The sequence below is a fragment of the Malassezia vespertilionis genome, chromosome 3 (assembly GCF_029542925.1).
Source record: "Malassezia vespertilionis chromosome 3, complete sequence".
Taxonomy (NCBI): Eukaryota; Fungi; Basidiomycota; class Malasseziomycetes; order Malasseziales; family Malasseziaceae; genus Malassezia; species Malassezia vespertilionis.
This window is the reverse complement of record NC_079249.1, coordinates 813,981-841,939: the sequence shown is the minus strand read 5'-3', so window position 1 is coordinate 841,939 and position 27,959 is coordinate 813,981. Positions and strand designations below refer to the sequence as shown.

The 27,959-nt window shown below is 55.5% G+C and overlaps 16 protein-coding genes across 16 annotated transcripts; 8 read left to right on the top strand and 8 right to left on the bottom strand.

Moving 5' to 3' along the window:
- Window positions 1-334: 334 nt before the first annotated feature.
- On the top strand, window positions 335-1,609 carry MVES1_001910 (uncharacterized protein; the record flags this gene model as incomplete). The annotated part of the gene is made up of 1 exon (XM_056206745.1): window positions 335-1,609. One exon carries the CDS (start codon window positions 335-337, stop codon window positions 1,607-1,609), a length of 1,275 nt encoding a protein of 424 aa, XP_056062720.1.
- Window positions 1,610-1,683: 74 nt separating this feature from the next.
- On the bottom strand, window positions 1,684-2,607 carry KTI12 (kti12, chromatin associated; the record flags this gene model as incomplete). The annotated part of the gene is made up of 1 exon (XM_056206744.1): window positions 1,684-2,607. The coding sequence occupies one exon, from the start codon at window positions 2,605-2,607 to the stop codon at window positions 1,684-1,686; it is 924 nt and encodes a 307-aa protein (XP_056062719.1).
- A 95-nt stretch (window positions 2,608-2,702) lies between these two features.
- On the top strand, window positions 2,703-3,911 carry MVES1_001908 (uncharacterized protein; the record flags this gene model as incomplete). Its single annotated transcript, XM_056206743.1, has 1 exon — window positions 2,703-3,911. The coding sequence occupies one exon, from the start codon at window positions 2,703-2,705 to the stop codon at window positions 3,909-3,911; it is 1,209 nt and encodes a 402-aa protein (XP_056062718.1).
- On the bottom strand, window positions 3,912-6,533 carry PRP5 (RNA helicase; the record flags this gene model as incomplete). Its single annotated transcript, XM_056206742.1, has 1 exon — window positions 3,912-6,533. The coding sequence occupies one exon, from the start codon at window positions 6,531-6,533 to the stop codon at window positions 3,912-3,914; it is 2,622 nt and encodes an 873-aa protein (XP_056062717.1).
- A 102-nt stretch (window positions 6,534-6,635) lies between these two features.
- On the top strand, window positions 6,636-8,421 carry MVES1_001906 (polynucleotide adenylyltransferase; the record flags this gene model as incomplete). The annotated part of the gene is made up of 2 exons (XM_056206741.1): window positions 6,636-7,024; window positions 7,050-8,421. 2 exons carry the CDS (start codon window positions 6,636-6,638, stop codon window positions 8,419-8,421), a joined length of 1,761 nt encoding a protein of 586 aa, XP_056062716.1.
- A 20-nt stretch (window positions 8,422-8,441) lies between these two features.
- MVES1_001905 (uncharacterized protein) lies at window positions 8,442-9,644 on the bottom strand (the record flags this gene model as incomplete). Its single annotated transcript, XM_056206740.1, has 1 exon — window positions 8,442-9,644. One exon carries the CDS (start codon window positions 9,642-9,644, stop codon window positions 8,442-8,444), a length of 1,203 nt encoding a protein of 400 aa, XP_056062715.1.
- Window positions 9,645-9,812: 168 nt separating this feature from the next.
- On the bottom strand, window positions 9,813-10,886 carry TIF34 (translation initiation factor eIF3 subunit; the record flags this gene model as incomplete). Its single annotated transcript, XM_056206739.1, has 2 exons — window positions 9,813-10,853; window positions 10,884-10,886. 2 exons carry the CDS (start codon window positions 10,884-10,886, stop codon window positions 9,813-9,815), a joined length of 1,044 nt encoding a protein of 347 aa, XP_056062714.1.
- A 354-nt stretch (window positions 10,887-11,240) lies between these two features.
- On the top strand, window positions 11,241-12,410 carry MVES1_001903 (protein-serine/threonine phosphatase; the record flags this gene model as incomplete). Its single annotated transcript, XM_056206738.1, has 1 exon — window positions 11,241-12,410. One exon carries the CDS (start codon window positions 11,241-11,243, stop codon window positions 12,408-12,410), a length of 1,170 nt encoding a protein of 389 aa, XP_056062713.1.
- A 211-nt stretch (window positions 12,411-12,621) lies between these two features.
- On the bottom strand, window positions 12,622-14,534 carry IZH3 (inc metabolism membrane protein; the record flags this gene model as incomplete). Its single annotated transcript, XM_056206737.1, has 2 exons — window positions 12,622-14,241; window positions 14,271-14,534. The coding sequence occupies 2 exons, from the start codon at window positions 14,532-14,534 to the stop codon at window positions 12,622-12,624; spliced, it is 1,884 nt and encodes a 627-aa protein (XP_056062712.1).
- A 966-nt stretch (window positions 14,535-15,500) lies between these two features.
- MVES1_001901 (uncharacterized protein) lies at window positions 15,501-16,344 on the top strand (the record flags this gene model as incomplete). The annotated part of the gene is given in 2 exon segments (XM_056206736.1): window positions 15,501-16,311; window positions 16,328-16,344. 2 exon segments carry the CDS (start codon window positions 15,501-15,503, stop codon window positions 16,342-16,344), a joined length of 828 nt encoding a protein of 275 aa, XP_056062711.1.
- A 36-nt stretch (window positions 16,345-16,380) lies between these two features.
- ENA2 (P-type Na(+) transporter) lies at window positions 16,381-19,665 on the bottom strand (the record flags this gene model as incomplete). The annotated part of the gene is made up of 1 exon (XM_056206735.1): window positions 16,381-19,665. One exon carries the CDS (start codon window positions 19,663-19,665, stop codon window positions 16,381-16,383), a length of 3,285 nt encoding a protein of 1,094 aa, XP_056062710.1.
- Window positions 19,666-20,294: 629 nt separating this feature from the next.
- Window positions 20,295-21,020, top strand: MVES1_001899 (uncharacterized protein; the record flags this gene model as incomplete). The annotated part of the gene is made up of 1 exon (XM_056206734.1): window positions 20,295-21,020. The coding sequence occupies one exon, from the start codon at window positions 20,295-20,297 to the stop codon at window positions 21,018-21,020; it is 726 nt and encodes a 241-aa protein (XP_056062709.1).
- Window positions 21,021-21,072: 52 nt separating this feature from the next.
- On the bottom strand, window positions 21,073-22,229 carry MVES1_001898 (uncharacterized protein; the record flags this gene model as incomplete). The annotated part of the gene is made up of 2 exons (XM_056206733.1): window positions 21,073-21,132; window positions 21,162-22,229. The coding sequence occupies 2 exons, from the start codon at window positions 22,227-22,229 to the stop codon at window positions 21,073-21,075; spliced, it is 1,128 nt and encodes a 375-aa protein (XP_056062708.1).
- Window positions 22,230-22,319: 90 nt separating this feature from the next.
- Window positions 22,320-24,145, top strand: MVES1_001897 (uncharacterized protein; the record flags this gene model as incomplete). The annotated part of the gene is made up of 3 exons (XM_056206732.1): window positions 22,320-22,611; window positions 22,639-22,778; window positions 22,808-24,145. 3 exons carry the CDS (start codon window positions 22,320-22,322, stop codon window positions 24,143-24,145), a joined length of 1,770 nt encoding a protein of 589 aa, XP_056062707.1.
- Window positions 24,146-24,294: 149 nt separating this feature from the next.
- Window positions 24,295-25,293, top strand: ETF1 (Electron transfer flavoprotein alpha-subunit; the record flags this gene model as incomplete). The annotated part of the gene is made up of 1 exon (XM_056206731.1): window positions 24,295-25,293. One exon carries the CDS (start codon window positions 24,295-24,297, stop codon window positions 25,291-25,293), a length of 999 nt encoding a protein of 332 aa, XP_056062706.1.
- A 14-nt stretch (window positions 25,294-25,307) lies between these two features.
- On the bottom strand, window positions 25,308-27,953 carry MVES1_001895 (uncharacterized protein; the record flags this gene model as incomplete). The annotated part of the gene is made up of 1 exon (XM_056206730.1): window positions 25,308-27,953. The coding sequence occupies one exon, from the start codon at window positions 27,951-27,953 to the stop codon at window positions 25,308-25,310; it is 2,646 nt and encodes an 881-aa protein (XP_056062705.1).
- Window positions 27,954-27,959: the final 6 nt, after the last annotated feature.

The following is a 27,959-nucleotide window of genomic DNA, read 5'->3' as shown; positions in this document are numbered from 1 at the left end:
CATGCAGTGTGGCGAGCTCGGCCGAGACAAAGAGCCCGGGCACTGAATAAGCACCGTTGCACTGCGCTGCTTCCCTCCCTTTTGTCATCCTTAGCAAATTGCCAAGGACACCAACGTGTTGAGGTACGTGGAGCAGATAACGCAGGACGCGTCTTGGCCGCGGTAAATGTCGTCGCGTACCGATATAAAGTATCGGCGCGATGAGAAACACGTCCAGGACGCGTCCAAAGCCTTTTGACGCGTAAATAAACATGCTAACACGCGCAGTGCCAAACACATGGACCAATCTGTACCAACACCTCCTCCACTCGCAGACGAAGCATTGGGCGCCGTAATGCAACTTGCACACGCAGCATCTAGACACGATGGCGACATGGGCGCCGACGCACGGAACGGCCGCGACTCGAAAGTTCGCGGCCGCGACATGAACGACGGCGGCCGCACTGCCAAACAGGTACGCTTGGACAATGATCAAGGCGCAGGCGTGGATGCACAAACGCTTCATTGGGCCTCTGCACCTCCTCCCGCTTATGGAAACCCACACGATCCGCACGGCACTGGTGCACAGCCGTCCCAGTATGCTGCGCATGGCCTGGATCAGAGCGGCATGCCGCTCGGGCACGCGGACCCCTCTTTTGACCCCTCCGCCTACGCAGACGACGTGCAGGTCGACGATGGCGGCCGTATGCAAGGACACGATGGATCCAAGTCACTCACGTCTGAATCAACTGGCTTGGTCGGCGCGCGTGGCAAAACTGGCATGACGCGCACACTCAGCACGAGCCGGCGCGCGGAGCAGAACCGCAACGCACAGCGCGTCTTCCGCGAACGCAAGAATAAGTACATTACTGATCTCGAGAATAAGGCGGCATCTTTGGAGGGTGCATTGCTTGCTGCAGAGGAGCACCGCCGCCGCTTTAACGACGCTCTCGAAACGATCGAGATTTTAAAGCGCGATAACGACACGCTGCGTGTCGCGCTGCGTGCACTTGGCGGCCACCAGGCGGTTCCTAGCGCGCCTGCTCTTCCGCTCGATCGCTCTGCTGCACACGCACAAGCTCTTTTGCCCGGCGCATACGGTGCTGCAAGCTCTGCTCGTGGTCCTCATGATGCGCACGACCCGTCGCACGCACAAGGTCCTGGCCACGGCGCGCCTGGAGGTCTCAGCGAGCCGTCCGAAGGCCAAGACTCCGCCACTGCCGCCGCTGTTGCCGCCGCTGCGTCGGGCAGTGCGCCCTACTGGCTTCTGGAGGCAGTCTCGAACGCAAACCAGCAGCATGGGTTTCCCGTCTCGGGCCACTTTCAACCGCCACTCGGCGACAATATGACCGGAAGTGCGCAGGCAACACACGCGCCGATGCAGCACGGCGACGGAGGACTTCGCGGCACGCGTGGCCAGCAAGCTACGCAGCGCCACGACGGCATGATCGACCCAAGCCTCGACCAGAGCCGCATGGGTGGACTTGATGAAGGCGAAGATACTCGCCAAGGCGCCCGCGTCGATGACGGCAAGGCAGGGGAGATGCACAACAACGGAAACCCGGACAGCCTTGCCTCGCTTAGTGCTGTCGCTGCGGCTGCAGCTGCGGCAAACTCGCAGAAGCAGTGATTGCTTGCTGCATTGTGTACTTGTTTGCGATCATAGTATTTGCTGTATACTCAATGATTTACTGAACGTGGTATCTATGCGAGTGCTTCTTGCAGCCAACCCGCAAATAGCTTCGCGAGATTGGGCCGCGCATCGTTTCCGGTAAGGGCCAGACCGTCGGACTCGGCTTTGCTGGCGTATATGCGCACAAATTGCCTGCGCAGCGTTTGGAGGCGCGCAGGCGTGGGAAAGGTACGGCCCGGGGGCATGGTAAATGAAACGGGTGGCATGGCTGCAAGCAGTAGTGGAAACGTGCCGCTCTCGGTGCCCATCGAGCGCTGCGCGAGCAATGCGGCAATGACTTGCTGCGTAACCGTATCGAGAAGTTCCATGCTGTTGTTTGTCGTGCGTCTAGTCGGCGCTGTTACGCCTTTGGGCGCCTGCGCATTGCCTTGCGTAAGTGCCTCCCACAAAGCCGCACATGGCGTGGGCGCTGCGTCAATCGCGCCGGGTGCGCCTGTGGCAGTGACAACAAATAGCGGCCTGTGCCAACGCGCTTCCGGTGTTGGCTCCTCAAAGCGCGCAAAAAGCTCCTCCAAGCACGGTGCAGTGTACGCATCCGGAGCTTGTGTATCTAGACGCGCTTGATTCCATGCGCGAGCGAGCGCTGGGGCGCATGCAACATGCATTGTCGCACAGCGAAGGCCTAATTCCCGTACTGCACACCACAGCTCGTACCGGTACCCTTTAATATTCATCCCGGCACCACCATCGGCAATCACAAGCGTTGAAGGAGTCAAAGCGCGCCGCACCGCGCTCAAAAACGCTGCGCGTGCGCGCCCTTCCGCGCGTTGATGCTCAAAAACGCTTTTTTCTGCATGGACATCGTCATCCGAAACGACCACTATGCTTTTTAGGCTTGGCGCCTGTGTTAAACGCTCCGTAAAATAGCTGTTTACCTCGCGTACTCGTGTAGTGCGCCCACTACACGGTAGGCCCGTCACGATGAGGAGCGCCATGCGTTGGCAAAGGCCGTGCAAGGATGCCACGCCTCGCGTTGCGGCGCCATCACGTGGAGACATGCCTCCACACGAAGAAAAAGTTGCCTTGCACCATGCTGTGGCGACGTGCGCTTCGTGTGCCGCGCTCTGTGAGCACGCACAGCACTGCGGCACTGGACGGACGCATATTTCGATCATTTTGCAGATCATGTACGGCATGCTTGCCGGAGCACGATCCGAATCCATGGGACGAGCTCTTTGCCGGGCCGGATGCATACCCCACAACCACGCCCGCCATTCGCAGCGTGCCCAGCACAGCCCATGTCAAGATGCCACGCTCGGTATTGTACGCAGAAGAACGAAACAGGAATAGTAATACTGCCCCCCTCAAGCATGACACGTCGGCGCTGACAAAATCTGAAGCGCAGCAGTTCCGACGGATCTTTGCGCTGCTGGAAACAGAGATGGGCAATGATATGACGCAGGCGCCGCCGCCCGAGCCGCTGCATGCTTTTGCTGAGCACAACAAACTGCACAGATCCAAGCTCACGACGCGTGGCGGCGGCGTCGGTACGCGGTTTGAAGCAGCGAAAGAAGGCCTCGCTGCCTCTCTGTCGCCCGAATCGATGGAGCTTGGTGTAGACGAGGTCTGGGTAGGTCTTCAGTCCCAGCCGACGCTGGGAGATGTATGGCGCTGGGCAGTAGAGCACGTGTGGGGAACCAATGCCGCGTACGGCGTGCGCACCGCATTCTTTGCCCCTGCATTGCACATGCTGCTCCTTACACTGCGCGACAAATTTCATGCACCGCACGCAGCATTGTCCGTGACGAGCACTACACGGGCGCTAGGGCCAGAGGCTTACGTGCTTGGATGTACAGCGTCATTGTACGCTGAGGCAGCGCGCACCGCATGGCTGTGCCTGCGTGACCCGTACAAAGTGCTTGCCATTGCGCGCGAAGCGCGGCAAACCGGCGTGCTTTCCGGCGCGCTCGATGCACATACGCGCACAGAGGATGCTGTGCTACGCGACTATCTTGAACGCGTACGCAACGAGCTGCGCACGCACGCCTTGCAGCGTGCACAGGCACAGCGCGAGCCACGCGACCCAAGCACGCCGCTCGTCTTGGACGCTCTGCACCGCGATTTCCTCCGAGTTGTAAAGGAGCTGCGCAGCGTGGCAGGGCACACTTCGCGCTACCCCAGTGCACGCCCGAAGCGCCCGCCGCGCCCAGTGCGGCAAAAAGGCGAGCGGCCCAAGCCCATGGTGATGCCAGTTGATACACAATCATTACTACGCGCAAGAAAAAGACGAGATGCATAACTATACCACCGTATAACGCCCACCTGCTTGCGGCGTGCGTGATTGGTCCTCGATAAATGACTGTGTACCTTCGAGCAGCAGTCTTTTGATTTCCCGTACCGCGTGCTCGATTCGGTACTCTTCGTTGCTCTCGATCAGTAGCGTGAGTTTTGGCGCGTCCCCCGGCTGCGGCTCGCGGCCCTTGTCGTAGAATGCACCCTTGCTGGTAATGGACGCACCAGTCGTCTCGATGAGCTGCGCCATGGTCTCTTTGTTTGTCACTCGCCAGCGCGCTTTTTGCGGAAAGTCGTTGATCGGAACCAAGGCGTGGAAATTCGTCGCGTCCGGATCGCGCGCTCGACGCGACTGCTCGATCGCTTCGGCAATCGCGGCTGCAGCGCCTTCTTTGCGGCTCTGCGACGTTGCGTTGATCCGCGCTATGATCTCGCGCAATTTCGCCGTATTGGCACCGCCCGCACGCACCGCAGCCAACTTGGCCATATTGATCGAACCCTCGTCGGAGAAGTCGTACAGTTGCGGGACTTTGTTCTCGCGCACCGCTTCTGGCACCGCGCCTGAACGCACCTGTATACTCGTGTCCATTTTGGACGCCTCATTTTCTGCGCGGAGTGCGTCGAGATCAACGTTATTTTCATCCTCGCGGCTGTCATTGTAGGCAGTTTGCTGGATGCGCAGCGTTTCGTGCCGGTCCACCTCGAGCCGCGCAAGGCCGCGGCCACCGAACCCTGACGAAGCGGCGTGGGCGGCGCCATTTGCGAGCTTCTCGCGAAAAGATGCGACCATTTCCTCCAATGCAGGCGGTACACTGGCATGACTTGCTTTGAGCGCGACCATAATATCGCGTGCATACTTGTCCTGTTCGGGTGTGATAAAGGTAATGCACGTTCCCTTGTTCCCTGCACGCCCAGTGCGGCCTGCACGGTGTACGTAGTCCTCCATATGGCTCGGCACGTCGTAGTTCACCACAAGTTTGAGCTGTTTCACGTCGAGTCCACGCGCAGCCACGGATGTTGCCGTGACAATAGGCACGATCCCAGCCTTGAAATCCTCAATCGTCGCGTCGCGATCGACTTGGTCCTTGCCGCCGTGAAGCGACATTGTGGGGTATCCCTTGCGCATAAGTTCGCGAAGTAGGGCGTCGGCCTCATCCTGACGCTCCACAAAGATGAGCGTACGCGCATCCTCGTCTGTGCTATACAATTTTCCCAGCACCTCCAACAGGCGGTGGAACTTGGCGCTCTGCGGCATGATTTCGACAACCTGGTGGATCTCTGCCGCGACGACGCTCTTGCCGCCGACAGTGATCTCGACTGGCTGGTGCCGCAGCAGCTTGCGTGCGAGGCCTTCGATTTGTTTTGGAAAGGTCGCAGAAAACAAGACGCTCTGTCTGTCGGGCCGCACATTGTCCACAATCTTCATCACCTGCGGTTCAAAGCCCATGTCCAGCATACGATCCGCCTCGTCTAGGACGAGATAGGTGGTGCGCCGCAAGTTCATCACACGCCCATTGTTCGCCATCAAGAGATCAATCATGCGGCCGGGCGTGCCGATCACCACCTCTGCACTTTTCTTCATCGCGGCTATGTGCTCAGAAATGGGTGTGCCACCATAAACACAAGCGGCGCGTAGTCCCAGTGCGCGCAAAAATGGCTTTGCGTCGCGGAAGATTTGCACAGCAAGCTCGCGTGTGGGCGTGAGAATCATGGCAATTGCACCTTCGCCAGAAGAGAGCGCGCGCTGGTCTTTTACGTGACGTAGCATGGGGAGCAGAAATGCGAGCGTCTTGCCAGAGCCCGTTTTGGCCACCCCAAGCATATCACGGCCACTCATAATCGTGGGAATGGCTTGGCTCTGGATGGGCGTGGGACTTGTAAAGCCCATGCTTTTTATCTCGTCCAAAGCACTCACGGGCAAGCCCGTGTGCGACCACCGCGTAATGGGTTTTGGGCACTCTTTTCCGCGAACGGCTATGGCATCCATTTCCGCGCGCATGCGCTCCACATCGGCGTCTGACATGTTGGACAGCTCAAAGGGCTCTGTATAGAATGCTTTGCGAAAAGGCTCGTACTCCATTTCGCGATGGTTGACCATCGGTACATCGCGCTTCGCGCGTTTCGTCGCGAACGCGAGCAGGTCCTCTGGGCTCTGTTCGGTACTGCCCAGCTCATTCCCTTCATCGTCTGCTTCGGGAAGGATCTCATCGTCCGATACAATCTCTCTGTCCATATCCCTGCTTATATTCTCCTCGCGCGTTACTTGGGCATCCAAGCTCGTCATGTATGTATCCAGCGGGTCCTGGCCGTGGGCCTCATCGAGGTTTGCGTCGCTACCTTCATCCAACAATAGGGCAGTCTTGCGTGCCTGTTGGTTTATGGGTACATATTCCTCATCGTCCGCGCCGGAAAAGGCGCGCGCAGGCAGCTTGGGCGCAGGGCCTTGCGCAGGACCCCGAAGCCCCATTTTCTTTGGCGCTGGCTTCGGGCGCTTCTCTGCAGCGCCACTGCTCGACTCTGACTCGCGCTTACTTGCCTGTGTGCGACGCCATTCCGCAAGGCGCGCTGCTTTTGCACGCTTCTTTTCCGTATCGGAGATAGGCGCAGCGCCATCCAAGCGCTGCGGCATGGCGAGGAGAAGACGCGAGCCGATGATCGGGGCAAAAAAAAGGTGGAGAACATCGGGGCATCGGGCCAGAACAGAAAGAGCGACGCAGCTTTTTATTGCCTCATGTCGCGCGCGGGCGAAAGCCAAGTGCAGGCGAACGGGTTTGGCTCGGACGATTACATTGCCTTTGACTGGGACGAGCCTGTTGCAGTCAGTGTGGATGCACGTGAAAATGCGCAAGCGACATCGGTGGACGACGCTGTGCGTGAGCATGCAATGGCAAGAAGCACGCCTTGGGCAGCGCATGTTCCTTGGCACGCGTTTCGCAATGTCGCTGAAATGTTTACTGCGGAGATTCAAGCATACGGAGACTGGATTAAGCCCACTCCGGAGGAACACAAAGTGCGCATGATGGTTATTGAGCTGCTACAGCAGGCACTCTGCTCCGAGTGGCCCGACGCCGAAGTGCGCTCGTTTGGTAGCCAGGATACGCAGCTTTATCTTCCACAAGGGTACGTCGACACAAACTGACAAAAGCGACATTGATCTCGTCGTTCTTTCGCGAGCCATGGAGCAGCGCGCACGCGAAACGACGCTGCGGCGCATGGCTGCGTGCCTGCGCGCGCATGGTCTCGCACAGGATATCCAGGTAATTGGGCGGGCCAAAGTGCCCATTATTAAGTTTGTATGTACCTACGGCCACTTTCATGTGGATATTTCCATCAACCAAGCCAATGGTCTCCAAGCTGCGGGGCTTGTAAACCGATGGCTCCGCAAGCAGCCGTCGCTGCGGTCATTGGTGATGGTGGTGAAGCAATTGCTCCAGCAGCGCGCATTGTCTGAAGTTTTTACCGGAGGGCTCGGTAGCTTTAGCGTCACGCTTATGGTCCTTTCCTTCCTGCAGCTGCACCCCAAAATCCAGCGCGAAGAAATTGTACCGGAGAAAAATTTGGGCACACTGCTCATGGAGCTGCTCGAGCTGTATGGCAAAAACTTTGGCTACGACGAGTCTGGCATTACCGTTCGCGGCATGGGTGGCTACTTTAACAAGCGCCAGCGTGGATGGTACGACGGGAGGAAGCCGTTTTTGCTCAGTATTGAGGATCCCCACGATGTGACCAACGATATTTCCAAAGGCTCATTTGCGGTTATCAGCGTGCGGTCCACTTTGGGTGGTGCGTACGATATATTGCATGCTGCACTCTGTGCGCGTGCAAACGAGATGCATGTTTTCCGGCGCAGGCAGCGCACATTGCGCGACGCACAGGCGCAGCGCAAGCACACCTACTTCTCTGCAGAGGATGGCGACGACCGATTACATCGCACTGGCGACAACAAAGAGCCCGAGTCTATTTTAGGCTCGGTCTTGGGCATATCGCGCGAAATGATCAAGCGTAGAAAGGAAATCAAGGCGTTGTACGACACTGGGGTGCTTCAGTCGCGAATGGCGAAGGATGTGGGTGCGGATGCACAAGAAGACAGTACACTGAGCGTTAAACGCCGCAAGCGCCAGGCGCATACAAGCGAAGCACAAGACTATGCCGTATTTGCTGCGCCGAAACCACTCACCGGGGACCGCGCGAAAAAACACCGCATCGTGAGTGGGGAGAGCGCACACGACTCAAAATATGCGCTTGCGTCCAAGCACCGCGCGGCCAAACGCAAAGACCCATGGAGTGATGTACTGAGCGAGCCTCAAGTGGCAAGCAGCGACGAAGACGCTGTCTCGGACTCGAGCAGCGTCGCATATGTCGCCGCGTCCTCAGACAGCGATGCGCCGGACCCCCGACCAGCAGTGTCGGAGCCGCATGTTTCGCTTTGTGCCAAAAAATCCACGAACCCGAATTTGAGCAAGGCCGATCGTCTCGCATACTGGCACAGCAAAGGCGGTATCAGCCAAGAATTGTAGTTTTCTATACCCTATTCGCACTACATCGCAGACTCACGTTCCGCATCGCGCCGCATATCAGCATGCACCTTCCACATGGCGTCAATCCACTGTGCTGGCGAGGACTGTGCGCTTGCATAAAGATAGCGCGCATGTGCAAGCACAGGCAAACGGCGCAGTGCACGGCCAGAGATGCCAGTGCACGCCTCTGCCAGCTCTTTGAGCGCCGCGCCCACTTCTGAAAACGTCTCGTGCAAAGATGCCCAGCTGGGTACCGAGCGTGGCAATACGAGCCCAACGTGCATAAGCTCCTCGAGGCAGGAGCGCAAAATACGATACACCGCTTCCGTGCCCGGCAAGCCAATGTATTGGCGAATATCTACACGGTCCAGAAATGCAGAGTCAATCGACTCGGACAGATTGGAGGTAGTCATGACCAGCAAATTCGTGTGCCCTTTAAGCTTATCCAGCTCGGTCAGCAACGCGTTCACAACGCGGATCGAGTCACTTGGCTCGACTCCCGCAGCAACAGAGCCGCGTGCCTTGGACAGGCTTTCGATTTCGTCGATCAGTACAACGACAAAACCAGACCTATCATTGACCAGCTCACCAATCAGCTCAAAAAGACGGTGCACAAGCTTGCCCGATTCGGAAAACCATTTGGAAAAAAGAGAGTGCGAGTTAATCTCAATTAATTTTCCATGCGTGTACTGGCCTGCAAAACGTATTGCAAGCTTCTGCGCAAGTGCGCGACATAAGCTCGTCTTTCCTGTGCCTGGCGGTCCGTGTAAGAGCACCACACGATTGCAAGTAATCACGTTTTGGTCGATCCCCAGCGTTGCAAACTTCATGGTGGTATAAATGTAATGCAAGAGCCGCGCTTTGACATCGTCGCTGTATACCAAATTTTCCCATACGCCATCCAGTCCGCGATTTGGCAGCTCGGACAGGGTAGCTGCTACCGTAGCACTTCCTTCCGAGTCCGCGTCACCGACGTCGAACTCGTCAATATTGTCCACAGGGCAGGGGCGGTATATATGGAATGCAAACGTAGAATTCTGCGCGGCAAACTGTGCTCCTCCATCCGATTCCGCAATGTACACACGGTCCACGTCCTCCCCCAGGCCCTGTCCAGAAAGCGCAGCGTGCAAATTGAATTCTGTGCGGAGCGGCGCGTCGCAAGCGCGCAACATGGATTCAACGCGTTCCTGTAGTGCATCATCCGCAAGCACTGAGTCTGACATCTGGCGCACCTCAACTATGGTCAGAATACCGTGTGCCGTACGAACCGTGCACTACATCTTGTGCGGAAAGCGTGGCCATACCGCGTAGGCAAAAATTGGCGCGCGTGTTGCACGAAGGTGTGAATTGCACGTGACGTTCAGGAAAGACGCGAAGGTATCACTATAAATTTACTGGTCCTCGTCAGGAATTTCAAATTCGCCGCCGTACGGCTTGGAGGTAAAGAAGGTAGGGTCAAACCAATTGACACGGACGTAGCCATCTTCACCACCCGAAGCATACGCGTTACCTGTAGGATGAATAGCGAGTGTGTTGATCGGACCGAAATGACCAGGTAGCCTGGCAGTCTCTTCCTCAAACACCTTGTGCCAGAACCGCGATTCAAACTTGCCCTGACGAGAGCTCGTAGTGGTGACGCTCATTGCCTCCTGGCCACCACCGACAATCACGTAGGGCCGCGTGGGATGCGCAATGGCCGAGTTTAGCGGCGTATCTGTAGGATATGTCTTCATCACGTCCAGTGTGTTAGTGTCAATAAGCTTAGAAAGCTTGTCTTTGCTGCTCGTGATTAAATACGTTTTATCCCAGCCAAGTTGCAGGTCAGTGACAAGGTCCGAATGTGCCATTGTGTGCTGGAGCTCTAGCTCGGCGTCGACACCAGACTCGGGGTACTCGCTGTCGTGCGCATAAAGCGCAATTTTTCCATTTTCGTGCCCAGTCAAAATATGTCTGTCCAGGGCGTCAAACGTGGCGACAGATGCCTTGGAGCCGGAGAAGGTGACCGTACGGATCGCCTCTTTTTCTTGCTGTGTCCATGATGCAGGATCACGATTAATCCTAAAGACGCGCAGTGCACCACGGTGACCCATGCGCTCCTCCGTAATGCAAAGAATTTCAGTTCCGTTGCGGTTAAACGCGACGCATTTGACCGCGGTAGCAAACTCCCACGAATAGAGACACTGTCCCGTACGCACGTCCCAAATGCGCATTTCGTTGTCGGCAGAGCCAGTCACCAAAAGCGTAGAGCTCATATCAATGTCCACGGACCAGACTGCACCATTATGCCCGTTGTATGTTCCGAGACGCTCGCCATTGTGCGAGAACCACACATTGACGACATTGTCTTTAGCAACCGAGAAAAGCAAATCGCCCTCGCGATTAAACTTGATCTGGTTGAGAGGACGGGTATGTCCAGAAAGCACAATTGGACGCTATCGTTAGTCTCGTCGCGCAGCACCCACCATCCTCGTCCGTGCTCCGAATTTCGTGAGATGCCACGACCGCGATGCAAAACTAAAAGAGACGATCACGTGCTGTCTCGGCCGAGCAAAAAGCGCGGAGGTAGGTCGCCGAACTGCGATCCGGTATCGCTACTGTGACAGTAAACAGATTACCCTACCTTGTTCACCCATCGTTAGAGTGACGCCTTAAATCGAAGGCTTTCGTTGGGAGGAATACATTTTATTTTAACCTAAAACAATGGGACAAATACTTTCTGAGCCCATTACGGAAAAGGTACGAAGCAGGTTTCATGTATTGACGCGTAAAAGCGCACATCGAGTGGTGCGGATGAGCATCTCATGTTTGCTGTATCGGACATGCAGGGATGGCGTATCTCGATGGAAGATGCACATGCTGCGGTGCTCCAGCTTCAGAATGAGAATGATCCCAAGTCGAAATCCGACGAGCGGATCAGCTTCTTCGCCGTCTTCGACGGCCACGGCGGCGCAAACGTAGCGAGGTATTCGGGGCGTACACTTCAAGGACGTCTTGCGGAGCTTCCTGAATACAAAGAAAAGAAATGGGATGCTGCGCTGCACCGTGCATTCCTGAAAACAGATGAGGATTTGCGCAATGACCCTGTATATGCGAACGATACGTCCGGATGCACCGCCGTCGCTGCATTGTTTGTGCCCGAATCCACTGGAACGAGAAGCGGCTCTCTGTATGTGGCCAACTCAGGCGATTCGCGTTCTGTCCTGAGTCTTGGCGGCGAGGCAAAGCCGATGAGCTTTGACCATAAGCCCGGCAACCCCGTCGAGCACGCGCGTATTCTCAATGCCGGCGGTTTTGTTGAATTTGACCGCGTCAATGGCAACCTGGCGCTAAGCCGTGCCATTGGTGACTTTGAATTCAAGCAGAACAGCTCTCTCCCTGCCGAGGAGCAGATTGTCACGGCCAATCCCGAAGTAATTGCGCATTCCTACACGGAGAACGACGAGTTTTTGGTCCTGGCTTGTGACGGTATTTGGGACTGCCTCTCGAACCAGCAGGTGGTTGACATTGTGCGACGGGGCGTTGCGCAAGGCATGGAGTTGGTCGACATCTGTGAGGACATCCTGGAACGCTGCCTTGCGCCCGACGCAGAAGTTGGCGGTATTGGCTGTGATAATATGACGTTGATGATTGTCGCCATTTTGGCCGGTCGTACCAAGGAGGAATGGTACCAATGGGTCAAGGAGCGCGTAGAGAACAAGGTCGGCTACGATACGCCAGAGTCAATTGCACCCATTTTTCGCACCCAACTTGCCCAGCACGGCAATGGAGCGCATTTTGGGGGGGCCACCGGTCAGGGAAACGTCGCTCTTTCACTGAATGGTTTAGGTAATGGCGGTCTTCTTTCCGCTATTCCCCGTGTACTTTCTGGACAAGGCCTCACTGATGAACATGGAAACCACATGAGGAGCGATGGGCTTGGCGCCCAAATCGTCTCTGCCGGGGACGGAAACAATGACGGCACGCAGATGGACGACAAGACCGAAGCATAAATCCTGCACTGGGCCACTCAACCAAGTGCCTTGGACAAGATTCATTTTCTTCTCTGCGTAGTTGTGTACTAGATGCTGCGGTGCTGTCGTTTGTATCGTGCGGCTGATGATAATACCACTGTCCACGTACCACCTTGTTCCGTATAACCAAAATCACATGATTCCTATAACTATTGTCGAGGATCGCTACCTACAAGCCAAGGCGCTAGTATCACAGAGCCAGCTTGCAGCTGTACTCGAAACGGTTCTCGTGGAAAATGAGGATCGCACGGTAATGCAAGCAGATGGCAAGGACAATGGCGACGTGCCATAGCTGGTGTGATTGGCCGATCAGGTCAAAGCGTCCCGGAGCAAAACGTTCGGGGAACCGCAGTCCGTAAAATGCGACGCCGACGATGTACGACAAAAGGCTAGGGAATACGGGCCCGTAGAATTGAAGCACGGGACTGGTTCCATGCAAATATACCCCGTGTATAAAAGGGACAATGCCCATCAGTGCCATTACGATAAACATCCAAATCCGGATGGTGCGATTCTTTGGGTCGTTGAACCATGGCGCCCAAGGCACGACTCCCATAATGGTGCCAAGCAAAAATGAACCTGTGGAATAAAGCGCGATCAGAAAAGGCTGGCAGTAGAAGCCATTGTAGACAAGCGAAAGGATTGAGGCAGCCACAAGCCATGAAATGCCCGTGTAATCGATACACGCAAAACATTCAAACCATTGCCTGTTGGAGCAGCCAGACATAATGTGCCACGAGATCGAGCACAAAAGACACTTGGCCGCTGCAAGCAGATACAAGGTTTGAATCCAGCGGTCCATCAATGTGGTGTGCGGATCAAGTACGCCAGAGAACCAGTACAAAACGATGATAATGGCAAGACCCAGCACGTGTGTATGAATATTGCCGGTCTCGTTGTGTAATTCAAACGTGCTCTTCAATATATATCGCCAATTTTCGAGCGGAATAAAGCGGTAGCCCGTTAATATAAAGTCGTTGTTTCTCCAAGCATACGGCAGCGCGTTGTAATGGATGAGTTCCTTGCCGCCGTTTGCAACTTCCCTCGCTGCATAGTACAGCGCCTCTTCAACATCTTGCACGGCTAACGTTGCACGGTGCACAAACCCTGTCGCACCGGCACGAGATCGCTCTGTGACGGTGTCCAGTGTTTGTTCAAACTTGTGTAGCAACTCGGATGCAGGAAACTCGAGGCTCGCAAGTCGCGATGGTATATGCGCGCCCAAGTTCAGCGAGTGTGAAGTTTCGCGCAGGGGAACAAGCGTGACATTGTTGACGCGATCGAGGAACGCGTCCAAGCGATGCCACGCTTCTGTTGCGACGTGTGCGGTTGCCTCCGGAAGATGTTGTATTTGTTCTGCCCACCCAGTCGGGAAATGAAAAAGCGACATTGCGTACGACAAGGGAGGCAGAGTGTTCTGGTCGAGCGAGGTAGTGCCGTCGTAGGCGGCCAGGGTCTGGGGCGAAAATGCGGCGTTGGTTACAAACAGGTTGGGGTCAAACGTACTTGCACGGCGCTCCCAATCTGCAATAAGCGCCTGCATCTGCCTGGAAAGTTCTTTGTTTTTTGGCACCTTGCTGTACAGTCTTGCGCCATGCGCAAAAGGAAGGTGTTCGGCCATATTCGGGATGGCATGGTAGACCATATCGATCTGTTCCATGATCTCGACAAAAATCCAGCTAAACGCTGTTTTGCCAATCTTGTGTCTCTCAAAAAGCAAGTGAATGCGCCTTTGAATTTCGAGCATGTGCCGCTTCGCTTCTGCGCGCACATATGCGAGCCAAAATGGCAGCGAGACAGAGAGGTCTAGCTGCATGTGAGTGTTGTTTCAGTACGTACAAAATCAACCACCGAACGACCGTCACATGAAAACGACACTTGTGCGTCTAGCACCGCCAATTCGTGCTCTGTCGCTGTGACACTCCGCACGACGGCGCCGTCAAGCGAGTCGGCAATCTTGGCAAGATCCGAAGCATCTGGGACAACGCGATGGCGCAAAGCTTGCTCGGCATATGCGCGACGCGCAGAAACTCCTGATGCAGTGCTCACCTTCGGCGAGCCAGCCGAGGCGCTCCGTACTCCGACTTTCTTGAGGGTAGGCATGCATACGGATCGAATGCCAAGCAAGGTTAAGCGTCGCTGCGCAGCGCGGATCTTGTGTGGGAGGTTACGTAATATGATTGGCCACAAGGCCATAGCGGGGAAGCATTTTGCCACGTTGACAAGTGCATAGCTAGAGTCTATCGGAATTGCCAAGCGCTCTCGTCCCAGTCTTGCACGAGCGCTCGGTCCTTTTTGAACATGGCGCCAAAGTTGGCAAATCCATCGCGGAGCACGAAAATTTCCTGTTTTTGGGGGCCTTCGGGGAGCCGCTTGTTGGCCTGCAAGTTCTCGCGAGTCTCGCGGTAGATACGCGCGGCTTTCGGGCCTCTGTACATGAGCAAGCATATAGAACACGCACCGTTGCTGCGATAAAGAGCAGTGGAATACAACTTGATCATCTATTGTCAGAAGAGAGCATGGTACGCACAGTCTTTCAATAGATCCGTAGCCAACGCGCCCACCTTGTCCAGAAATGTTGCCGAGGGCGAATGAATGGCACCCACAATATGACCTCCCTCATAGTCGTCATCTCTGGTTAATGCAATGCAACGTACCCCGGACGTCCACGACGGCAATTTTGCCCGGATTCGCGGCACGCTCGCGCAATTCTTTCGCGAGTGTCTCGGCGTCGATATATGCGTAGGGTGGTGCAAATGACATGTTCCGCAAAAAGACGCCCAGACCCGCTCGCTGCGTAAATCCACGAGTGCCCAAGCCACGACGAAACATGCACAGCACTAGACGCGGCGCACAGGCGTTCACCAGCTCGGCCGAGAGTGGTTGTGTCGCCGCGCCGCTGCTGTCCTGCTGCATCCAACGTCCACGAGCATGGTCGGCGTCTCGACCTACCGTGCGCCAGATAATGCATGCGCTTCCATCAATCAGGAAGATTGTAATTACGTAGCACAGACACTTATTGCGCACACGGCGCAAAGGTGCGGTTATCTTGGAGCGGATGCAGCCGCGATGAACAGGATGACCGAGCTGGTCGATGATTTCTTCCTAACTATGACACGCAGCTGTGGTGACTTTTCTGAAGCTGGGGGCCGACAGGAGCCTAATCTGTTTGATATGATGCAGACGCTCGAGTACTTGGGCATTTCACTTACTTCGCTCGAGGCATTTGCGCAGTCTGCACTCGCTAAAGACCCGTCGCGTCGTGCCATTAAAACGCCGACAACTCGGCAAGGCAAAGAGCCGTGGGTGAATCCGACGGAAGACTTTTTGCCTTCCGACTCGGAAGAAGACGGCGAAGTGGACGGCGGGAAATCGAGCCGGCGTTCAAATGCTGTTTGGAACACCATCATGCAGGACATTGTCCCGGACCATTTGCCGCCGCAGCCACCGCGGCACAACTGGATGTTTACGCCTGTATACGGGACAGAGATGCTTTCAGAGCTGCCTACGTTGCAGCTGGTCGATCGCAAATTGGAAAATGCACGCCTTGTCGAGACATCGCTGCGTAAACTCATCAAGGATACTGACCAGGCCGCGCTCCAATTGCTTTCGGACAAGTCGCCAGAAAGTGCACCGCAAGACTCCGACGCACCGCCCTCTGAAGCACAGACGGTGCTCGAAAATGCCGTGGTCGACGAGCCGATGCCAGCTTCGTCGCTTGCCGCTGCAGCGCCAGTGCCCCCGAGTGTGCCGTCCAAGCGCGTGCTACCGCGCCCAGTGAATTACAAAACAAGCTGGTACGCATCTCTGGCCTCCGCGGACAGCAAACTTCCCAATGCAAATCTGTACACGGCGCGTTTGCGGGGCGGCGTCGAAGAAGGTGCACTGGCAAAAAGGCCCCGGCGATACGTAGTATAATCATACATACCCATCCATGTACAATAGCTATCTATGCTATATCGTCGCCCTTTTCAGTGTCGACAGCGTGCAAATTAAATGCAGAGTCTTTTTCGTGCTTGTCCTGGTAGCGGAAATAGACGCGCTTTGCAAATTTCCAGAATTCGGTGCCGAGGAAGAAGAGCAAGGTTGCGATAAAAATGATTCCCCACTGCCATCCGCGCGGTGCCTTGTGTAGAAACACGACATGATTCAGTCCAGGGATGTATACAATGGGAAATACGCTCACAAAGCCAAAGACAACACAGCCAAACAAAAATTTGTTCTGCCACGAATCCACGAGCCATTGATTGTACCAGTGCGCGCTATTGTGCATGTGAAAAAAAGAGCGGCGCATGTTGGTCACTTCCCATGCAAGGAACAGAGAGAACCAAGTGATTACCACAAAGGTAGAGCCACGCGCGCGGAATACGACGTCGCACGACTCATTAAATTTATTATTGCAGTCCACGCCGAGATTGCTGTCGCCCCAGCGGTAGACACTGAGCGAAAATGTGGTAAGACAAAGGGCTGCCATCCAAAGCCCATATACAAGAAGATCAAGCACCATTTCAAAGCTGAAAATACCAAACTTAGACACGTTGGGCTTGCGCGCCATGACATCGGGAGCGCCAGGTTCCATGCCCAGACCCATGGCGGGAAACCCGCTCGTGACCATGATCACATAGAGAATCTCAACGGGACTCAGTGGAAATACGGAAATGGTCGTGCGGTCCTTGAATGCAAGTCCAATCAGCAAGACACATGCTTGAGCCACATTTTGTGCGAGAAGGTGTAGGACAAACTTGCGAATATTGTCAAACATGCGACGGCCTTCTTCGATTGCATGCTCAATTGATGCAAAGTTGTCGTCGGTGAGGACAATGTCCGACGCGTCTTTTGCCACGTCGGACCCAGCTTGGCCCATTGCGATACCAACGTCGGAAAGCTTCAGTGAGGGCGAATCATTTACGCCGTCGCCCGTCATGGCGCAAAAGCGCTTGCGACGGTGCAATGCTTCAATCATGCGGACCTTGGTTTGGGGTGCACAGCGAGCAATGACCAGCGGCAAAATGGGTAGCCTGTCGATCTGCTCGTCCGAAAGGCGATCGAATTGTGACGCAGTCATCACTAAAGCGTCCGCGACTTCCTTACTGTGGCGTTGTTGAATCAGCTCTTGCGATGGGATGATACCGACTTGTTCGGCAATAGCGCATGCGGTGCCAGGATGGTCACCAGTAAGCATGTGCACTTCGATCCCTGCCCGATGGCATGTTTCCACTGCGCCTTTGGACTCGGGACGCGGTTGGTCATAAATGCCGGCAAGGCCCACAAGTGTCATGCTCGACTCAACCGCCTCGCGTTGCAACGTGTCGCCTTTTTCTGCCTCCGCGTCAGAAAGTGTACGTTGTGCAAGTGCAAGGACACGAAGGCCTTGTTTCGCAAGCGCCTCCATATTACGCAAGACAAGTTCTTGCGCCTCCTCCGTCAGCGGCTCATCGCCGCCAGGCATGCGAATCTCGTTGCATGCCTTGAGTACGTGTTCCACTGCGCCCTTCATCAAGGCGCGGTGCTCATTGGTGTGTACATTTGTGTAAATCACAGCCATGCGCTTTACACTGCTGTCGAATGGGTACTCGGCGACGAGTTTCCATTGTGCGCTCTCCGAAGCTACCTTCCCCTCCGAGTCGGCGGAGGGCTCCTTGAGCTTGTCAGAGCTCATGTCAAAGCGACAAGCAAAGGTCATAAGAGCACATTCTGTCGGATCGCCATGGGCCTTCCATGTTTCATCGTCCTGGTCGTAAAACACCTTGGCAAGGTTGCAAATCGATGCAATCGTAACATAGTCATGCAGCGGAAGACGCTCAGTCTGCAAATCACCCTGGCTACTGCCTTGGGACGCGACCACAGTGCCTTGCTCGTTGGTATCGCCCTCGGCAGGGCTTCCGTCATATTGTAAGACTTCGCCGAGAGTTGGGTTGTAGGGTTCAGTGGCTTCCGAGACAGTGAATTGTCCAACGGCGGGAACCCATGCTTTCTTGACAACCATTTTGCCTTGCGTCAAGGTGCCGGTCTTGTCGGAGCAAATGTCGGTAATAGAGCCGAGTGCCTCGAGCGACTCGAACTTGCGGACAATAACGTTTCGCTGCACCATAGCACGGCTGCCCATTGACATGGTAATCGTCAACACAGCGGTGAGCGACGCAGGGATCATACTGACACCCGTCGCCACCGCATAAATAATCACTTCGTTGTCGTGCCAGTTGTTCGAAGCAAATACAATAATAGCAAAGATGACAGCAATGACAAACAAGAGAACAGCGAGCTTGGAAAGCAAAATTTGGAGTGGCGTGCCTTTAACAATGCCAAGGAACAGTGCAATTTGGTCCCACACTGTAAGCACACCCGCTTCCATGTAATGGTGAGGGCGCTTTTTGCCATAGGCATTGCGCTTCACAGAGCGAATCTTGCTGCCTTTTGCAGAGCCTTGAAGCGCTTCGGCAATCTTGCCAATTTCCGTGTTCATTCCCGTTGACGTACAAATAAGCGTGGCGCGGCCTTTTGAGACAGTCGAAGAGGAATATGCCATATTAAGACGGTCGCCGACACCCATCTCCATGCCGTCTTCCGCAGGGGGGAACAATTCCGTGTGAGACTTGGCAACAGGCAACGATTCGCCCGTAAGCAGGGCCTCGTCTGTCTCAAAGTTCATAGCGTCCAGAATGCGACAATCAACAGGGACAGTGTCACCCGTCGACAATTCCAAAATGTCGCCCGGTACAACTTCACCTGCGGCAATAGTGACCAAAGAGCCGGAACGAATGACGTGCGCGGTTGGCGATGCGAGCGAACGCAACGAGTTCATCGTTTTTTCGGCAGAAAACTCTTGAAAAAAGCCGACAAACACATTGATCCCTACAACGCCGGCAATGACACCTCCTTCAATCCAGGATTGGATAGCAAGAGAGACAATCATGGCAATAATCAGCACGAGCGTCATAGCATTTGCGATTTGATTCATGAGGATGCGAAAAGCATTCACACTCTCGCCACTGTCCAGCTGATTGGGTCCATAGATGTCGAGGCGGGCTTTAGCCTCATTGTTGGAGAGGCCGTTCAGCTGGTCCGATTCCAATGCCCGGACAACGGATGGGCCGTGGTAGCGGTGGGCAAAACCCAAGGCATCTTCACGCCCTATAGATTGAGACTTATCATGGGGATCCACATTGGTAGCAATAGACGACTCTTGAATACACTCAGGCTTCGATACGTTGACTTGGTTGTTCTCAATACTCATATACTTGATGCAGGAACAAGATGGGGTTTTAACCCGCTCAACCTTCGTCTCCTTTTATATTGCATTGCTTCGGAAACAATTTTCATAGCATAAATTTATGCATGAGGATGCAGTGCCAAGAACGTGGAGAAGCTTTAGCAAAGGGCCCCCCTACGCCACAGGAAAATCAGTATACCAGATTGGACACTGCAGCTGCGATGGATTTCTTGGCCATGCAAGCATGCTTTAATTGCATTAAAACCGTGGGCGCAACTTTTCATTGGTCAAAAATTTATGGACAATACACACCTTCACTACATGCGTTTGCTGGCGGTGCATCATATGATGTCAGAACCAAGCCAGCAGGTCCGTTCGCATGGCATATGCGATCGCGCTTTTTTTTGATAATATGCTTCCTTGGGCTATTGGCCGTACAGTGTCAGGAGAATAGTCTTTCGATCACGTCACTGAGCAACTCGATCACAACCTTGTCTAGCTCCAAGTTGCGCAACTTGTCTCGAAGCCGGTCACGGAGCAGTTCCTCGCGTGCGAATCGGACCTCGAGGACGAATTCAACAAGTGGCCCGAGCGATAAGCCAAAGTCACCGCTCCCACCTGGATTTGAAAATCCTCTAGAGACTGGAGGCGAGATGCTTTCGCGTGGCCACCCGGATGACAAGCTGGGTGAGCCGCTGAATATCATTGTGTCGTCGCTGTCGTCGGATGATGTGCTGACCGCGGAGGGATTTCTGCTCTGGGTGACTGCATTGGGATTCGGCGTTTCATGCTTGGGCCAGGGCGATGATGACAGTTTTCAATATGCCAACCTCGGGAAAGGAAACGAAAATGTAAAACAAGGGTCGCTGTCCGGCAACAATGGCGTCTTGCGCTGGAATTACGGGCTTCCTTCCGTCGGGACATGTCGCGAAACGATTGAAGGTGGCAATCACATGCGCTGGTTTATGCAACGCACGAAAAATGGCACGGCCATTTTTCTCGCGTCTTCCTACGAAAAAGGACTGGACCAGCACCACACAATTGAGCCAAATGGCTACAACCGTGGTCGCGACGATATTGTTGGCATTGCGACGCGACCTGAAGGTGTTGAATGGAACGGGTTTAAATACAACGCAAGCGCGGAATGGATCCCCGCCGGCCGCTTGCTCAATGCCACATCCGAAGGAATCAACCACCCCGATGTTGCGCCGCCGAATGGCACAGCCATCGATGGGCGTGTAGCGCTGCTCAAGGTGAATACACTGCAGAAAAATAATGACGAGAAACGCAGCAGCAGTTCAGGTATGTCCATCCAGCCGCAGCTGTGTGTGGCTGCGCTTCTTCTGCTCATGACCACTGCTGTGTTCCTTGGAATGTAGCGCGTACAGCAGATAAACTTGCTGCCATAATAAAACTGCTATCACCACCAAACTATTTTTCAGAATGGCCCAGGTCCTGGCCAGGCGCGATCCTGTCGCGCACCAGTCGTTTCTGTGATAAGTAAAATTTTGTATACGTACCAGCTCCGGCAGATCGGGGAAGCCACCGCGTTGCTTTCTGTCCCAAAGCAAGTACATGACAGTAGCGCCTGCATTCGGCGATCCCGGCAAGGCCTCCGTGATAAGCCAAACACGAAAACGGCCCGCAGTTTCTGGAGCCACACAAGGAATGAGCATAGTACTGGCCAGTGCACCGCCGCCGGACGCACGCGAAGTGCGGCCATCCGCAGCATCTTTGGCTTGAAAGGTAAGAAGCAGTTCGGTTTGCAGCCATGCCGCGCGATGCTGCCAGCGGCACCGATTGCAGTACTCGATAATCAAGCAGGGTTGCACAGCGCCAGTGGCGGCTGCAGAAGAGATGGGTGCTTCTGCTGCAAGATCAATAGGCGCAGGCGCGGGCGCTGGCACAGTGGACCTTAACGAAGCAGGGGTCTGTGCGGGCGCAGCAACGCCCAAAAAGTTATGCATCGAAGCTAGATCAGGCACTTGCGTAGCTGGGGCAAAATTGTGCATCGACGATATATTTGCCACACATGCGCGAGGATATCCAGCCACAGAAGATCGATCCAGTGAAGCGACGGGCTCCTGCCTGGGAGGAAAATCGATCGATGTGGAGGGCTTCCATCGAATAGGTTGCGAGATCGCAGGCTCCAGCGTCTGGGGCGCCTCTGGTGCTGGCTGCCTGAAATCAGGCGTGCGCACAAGTTGAGGGGTACTAGTTTCAGGCAAGTGGTACCCCGACAACGCACCGTGCACGGTTGTTCGGGACGGCAGCACGGCTTGCATTGGCTCAGTCGCCTCCGATCGCAGTCTGGCCGGCGGTGCCAAGTGGAAACTTGGGCGCAAATAAGAATTGCTGGAAGTCGTGTTGCGCGTACGTTTCAAGGGCGTGCTCGGGGTATGCAGCACATTCCTAGAAAACGGATCGGTCGTGGCATAATATTGATGAACCGCCTGAGTGCGCTGCCCCAATTCCACGTGCGATTGTGACGCAGGAAACTGTCTGTGCGTGGTAGTTCGCTCAGGAGTCGTGTAGGTAAACACCGTATTATCACTGCGCGGGGGCTGCGGAAGCCGTTTTTCCATCATGGTGGAAGCCAACTTCAACTCGCGCTCTACCCACGTGACCTCGCGTTGGGTGGAGGTTTTTGGCTCGCTGCTGCACCAAACACTTGTCGCATGCGTGTGGTGCAACTCCCTGCGCTGGGTGAGCCTGCGGAGCTTCCATGCGCTAGTCCATTGCGCGCGTATGAAAACAACGCACAGATACGCAAGTTTACGCGGAGTCATACTCTTGGCGCTCAGACGAACAACGCGTCTGTCTCTGCGCCGACAGAAAAATTAGCGTATACATCGTCGCCGCCGTCGGGACCTCTGCCGCCCTATGCTTCGCTTTCTAATAATGTCGAGCAGGATATGGGAAAATTATTTAAGGCGGTCTCTGAGGCGCGCCGCATAACGGTCGTGTGCGGTACGTTTTTGCATAAACTCATTTTAGGTGCCGGCATTTCCGTGTCGTCTCCCGCAAACATCCCCGACTTTCGGTCTGCGACTGGCCTGTTCCAAAAGCTAAAGGGGCGTTATCCAGATGCGGGACTTTCCAGCGGAAAAGATTTGTTTGACGCGCGTTTATTTGGCGTACGTGGTGCACACCTACTTACCTTTAGTCCGAGAGTGCTACTTCGCTATTCTACACCATGATGGCAGAGCTGAAAGACATGGCGGATGCAGCGCAGCCGACCGTGTTTCATCACCTACTTAAGCGACTCGACAGTGAAGGGCGTTTGCAGCGTGTGTATACACAGAATATCGATGGGCTGGAAGAAAAGGTGGGACTTACCTTTGGCCTTGGCGATGCGTCTTCACCATGCGATACTAGCGTCCGAGACAAACGACGAAAAATATTTTCCCCAAACAAGGGGCGCACCTTTGGGCGTGCGCAATCTGATTCCGTGCTTCTCGCACGGTCGGGCCCAAGCGAGAAGGAAAACAAGCCCTTGTTTCCGCGCGCGATCCCATTGCACGGGAGTTTGTCGACGCTCAGCTGCCTCTTGTGCTCCAATACACTTGTGCTAGACAAGGAGTATGACGATCGTGCCGGTGATGCATTGTCGCGGATGCGGTCTGGGGAGCCGGTATGGTGCGACGAGTGCCAGGCCTCGGAAAATTTGCGTGCCGCAGCGGGACTGCGCCCTCGTGGTGTTGGTCGCATGAAAGTGGATGTTGTGTTGTACAATGGTATGAATGAGAGTGCGGAACAGGTGGGCGCGTGTGTGGAGCGGGATATCCTTGGGCTGCGCGATCCGAATGAGCCGAGTGTTCCCGGATCCGTTGCAGAAGCGCGTGCACGATTATGCAAAGAGTACATGCAAGATGAATCTAAGGAAGAGGATGTGGGCGACTTGTCCATGAATGCAGACGAAATGAACGCCGAAAATGTGCTCGGAGGCGCCTTCAATGAGGACGAAGAGGACGGCGCAAAGAATGTATTTTTGGATGCACGACCCGAGCCTGTGCCGACTCCACAGCCCATTAAACCGCGGCGCACACGGCTCAAGCCTCTCCCACCCGACCTCCTCATTGTTGCAGGCACAAGTCTCAAAGTCCCTGGGACAAAACGGATCGTGCGCGAATTCGCCAAGGCGTGCCGTGCGCGAGACGATGCGATTCCCGAGGAAAAGTCCAGCCCCCGCCCCATCCGCACTGTATACTTAAATTACGACTATCCCCAAGCCGCGCGTGAATGGGATGGCGTGTTTGATGTGTGGATTCAAGGAGATGTTCAGCAATCTGCGTTGGGGCTTTGCTCTCCACTAGGTACGACTACATGCAGCCCTGCGGAAGCCTTTATCCAGCGTCATTCCTGGCATGAACACATGCAGCGCAACGAACGCATTTTCACGCATCCGCCGAAACCATCCGCACGCCCCCCTCCCGCTGCCAAGACCACAAGCAAGCACCGCCTCGGCATGCGCTCTTCCAAGCTCAGTACCAAACCTCTATAGAACCACGTGGCAAGGTCTGTGCGCTTAATCAATCGATCGTGCCTCGCGTAGCATCACGTGACTATCGGTCCGAGGCTCTCCGCAAGAGCCCGACGCTCCCTATTATTCAGACTATGATGCTCGCTGCACGTTGCCTCGCTCTCCGGGCTATGCCCCGCGCCCGTGGCTCCATTCGGACCTTTGCGACGTCTTCTGCTCTTCTTGACTCGCTCCTGTTTATTGAGCACAAGAACGGCGAGATTAATCCCGCAACGCTTTCTGCGCTCACCGCCGCCCAAAAACTCGGCGGCGACGTGCATGGTCTTGTTCTTGGCAGCGAGAGCGATGCCAAGGCTGTTGCAGAGAAGGCCTCTAAAATTGGCGGACTTGCCAAGGTGCTTGTGAGCACTTCGGACGCATTTGCGAATCAGCTCGCAGAGCCAGTTGCGCCTTTGCTTAAGAGCCTCGTCGAGGAGAAGGGCTACACGCACCTTGTCGCAGGCCACACTGCCAATGGTCGTGATCTTATTCCCCGTGCATCCTCCTTGCTTGATGCGTCACAGGTCTCGGACATCATCTCGGTTGACGGCCCCGACACGTTTGTGCGTCCCATCTATGCAGGCAATGCACTCGCCACGGTCAAGTCCCTCGACAAAACCAAGGTCGTCACCGTGCGTGGCACTGCCTTTGACGCCGCATCGACAGAGGGCGGCAGCGCTGCTGTAGAAGACGTGCCCGCTGGCAGCCCCGAGGTGCCGACCAAGTTTATTGAAGAGAAGCTGAGCGAATCTACGCGCCCTGATCTTGGCACAGCTCCCCGCGTCGTATCCGGTGGCCGTGCGCTCAAGTCCGCTGAGGGCTTCGTCAAGTACATTGAGCCGCTCGCTGACAAGCTCAAGGCCGCCGTCGGTGCCTCGCGTGCTGCCGTCGATGCCGGCTATGCGGACAATGCATTGCAGGTCGGCCAGACTGGCAAGATTGTTGCACCAGAACTCTACTTCGCTGTGGGTATCAGCGGTGCGATTCAGCACCTTGCTGGTATGAAGGACAGCAAGACGATCGTTGCAATCAACAAGGACCCCGAGGCGCCGATTTTCCAGATTGCTGACCTTGGCCTTGTGGCCGATCTGTACGAGGCCGTGCCCGAGCTCACCGAGAAACTGCAGTAATTGCGTCTATACATTTATACTTCCGTAGAATCACACGGTCCGCTGCGTAACGTTGCCAATGTGCGCTGGTCATTGCCAAGCACAACACTCCGCTGGTGCGCTTGTTGGAATGCGAGATGCGTTGGCGTAGCATCGTCCCATTGTACAAAAGTGGGCGCCTCATGCCATGCTCCATCACTCTTTTCCACGGCAAGGTAGCCCAGGAATGGCCGCGCCACAGTGCCCAGCACGAGCACATTGTCCGCGTCCGCCCACGCCAAGTCGGAAAGCGCGACGTGCGAAGCGTCCAGCGGCGGAATGTGCACATCTCTCCAATCAATCCCGCGACTGTTTAGGCGCAAGACATGCAGCGTCTCCGGTGCACTGTATAGTACAGCCTGTCGAAGATGCTGTGTTGCAATCGTTCGCACCAAAAGCGTCGCATGCCCCTTGTCCCATTCCATTTCCTGCGGCATTGACCAGACGCCTTCCACACGACGGTGCACCGTATCCGGCAGCGTATGCATGCCAAACTGCTCGTGTGTGGAAAATTGCATGGTGCGTGCAAGCGCTTCGCTAAGGAGCGCAGCCAGCTGCGCTCTTATATTGGTCAGACGCGCTTGTAGCAGCTGTGCGTCGCCAGGCAAGGCACGCGGTCCTGGGTACAGGTGCGCTGGCCCCGCGAACAGGCACTGTGCGGCATAAATGCCCTCAATGCGCTCCTTTTCTGTAGGCCCAAGCGGCGGCCTCCCGTCGGCGAGCCAAGCACGCGTATCGGCGAGAGTAGCTTGCAGTGTAGGTTTTTGTGTGTCGCGCGGCGTGCCTTGGAATGTGACCGGCGCAGGCTCCGGCGGTGGAACATGGGCACCTTCCATCGACGTATCCTCGTCCAAAGGAGCTTGGTGCGTCGCTGGCGCGCCAAGTAGCGCGTCCAGTGCCGGCGAGATGAATCCACGCCGAAGGAACTCGAGCACGGTGAGGGTATCATGCGAGGTAATCATACTCGGCGATACTTCCTCGACTTTTAGTCGTTCTTGCCGGTCCTGCTCCATACGCCACCACTTGAAGAACTCGTCCAGTGCAAGCAGTTCGCGCTCCGATTCTTCTTGCAGAGCAAGGCCGATTGTATGGCATGTCTGGATTGCGGTGATGAGGTGCTCGATTGTGTTGGTACTCGACGGCGGCAAAAGTGTTTCAAAGCGCTCTGGCCACAGGGCACAGCCACCAAGCTCGGTTAGGAGCACCAGCATACGCTCGCACGCAGGTAGCAAGATCGTGCCTACATACCGCCGTACCAGCTTCAAGCCGTGCTTTGCGTCCTGCTCCATAGCAATCGTCATGCCTTCGGTAACTTGCAGCAAAAGATGCTCGGTAGCAGGACCCGCGCGGCTGGTCATGACGGTGCTCATGAGCTCGAGTGTGATATCCACTGCGTGCCGCTTTCCAGCATCCTCCAGCTTCTCAGACCATTCCTGCGCGCGCGGCCGTGAAAGCGTTGTCCATGCCTGTGCTGCATAATGCACCGCGTCCATTGCACAAGCAAGCTGCTGGCACAACGCCGTGCTCAGCTGTGAAAGCTGCTGGACAGCGACAAGGCTGGGGCCCTCACATGGCTCGTCAGACGGCAGCAGCGACACATAACCAAGCTCACACTTGTTGCCATAGTCCAGCAGCACCCAGGCAGTGTGCATCGAAGCACCCAGCAAACACGCCCCGTGCGACGCCTGTGCTAGTTGTATGCTTCCCAGAGATACAGTGCCGTCCAGCAACACATGTAAAGTGCCCTGGCCGTCGAGCACAACAAGCGACGAGCGCGGCGCAATGCTCGGCACTGTCCCGCCTCGTTCTGCGTCAATATCGGGGCCGGATCCCACCACAAAACCAAGAGCTTGTGCCGAGTACGGCAGTGCAGGAATAGATGTAAAGGCACCTGCATCCCCATGAATGTGTGTGCTAGGCGATGGAGCAGACGCCCCTTGTTTGTACATCGCATGCAATGGACGCATGATCTTGTGTGCGCCGGATGTGGCTTGTACCAGATCCTCGACGCTGGGCAGCGGCGTCAGCTTGCGCAGTATGTCAAGCGCCTGCGATGGAGCGGGATCACATGTAGCAGGAATCCATGCCATACTGCATCCCTGTGTGTTTGCGTGCGACCCACACGGGAGTATTGTGGTGGAGACGACATCGCCATTGTAGACGGAATAGCTGAGCAGTGCGGATGCGTATCTGCAGCTTGCTCCGGCCTGTCTCGTCACGTACATGCGCAGTGCAAGGCGCTCCCCATCGGGACTCCAGCATATATCTGCAACGCACACACACTCCATCTCGTCTTCGTTTGTGGTGGAAAATAGGTGCTGGGGGGGCGTTACGGCAACCTCCCATACATCGCCAAGACCGGCTCCTGTGCGCATAAGTACAAGTTTCACTGAAGCACCATGCTTTATATTCGCTCCGCTGGAAGCCGCCGCAGAGTTTGCTACGCCAAGTCGACGCGCTTGGAACGCAAGCATGCGCTGCCGCATGGCGATTTGCGCCGGCGTAAGTCCGGGCGGTCCGGCTGCGGCGAGAGGCAGCGCATTATCTAGGCATACAAGCGCTACAAGGTCCATACATGGATTCGCCGCGGAGGCCAGGAGCTGTGTCGCTTTCGGCAGCTCCACACGCGACTGTGCCTCCATGGCTGC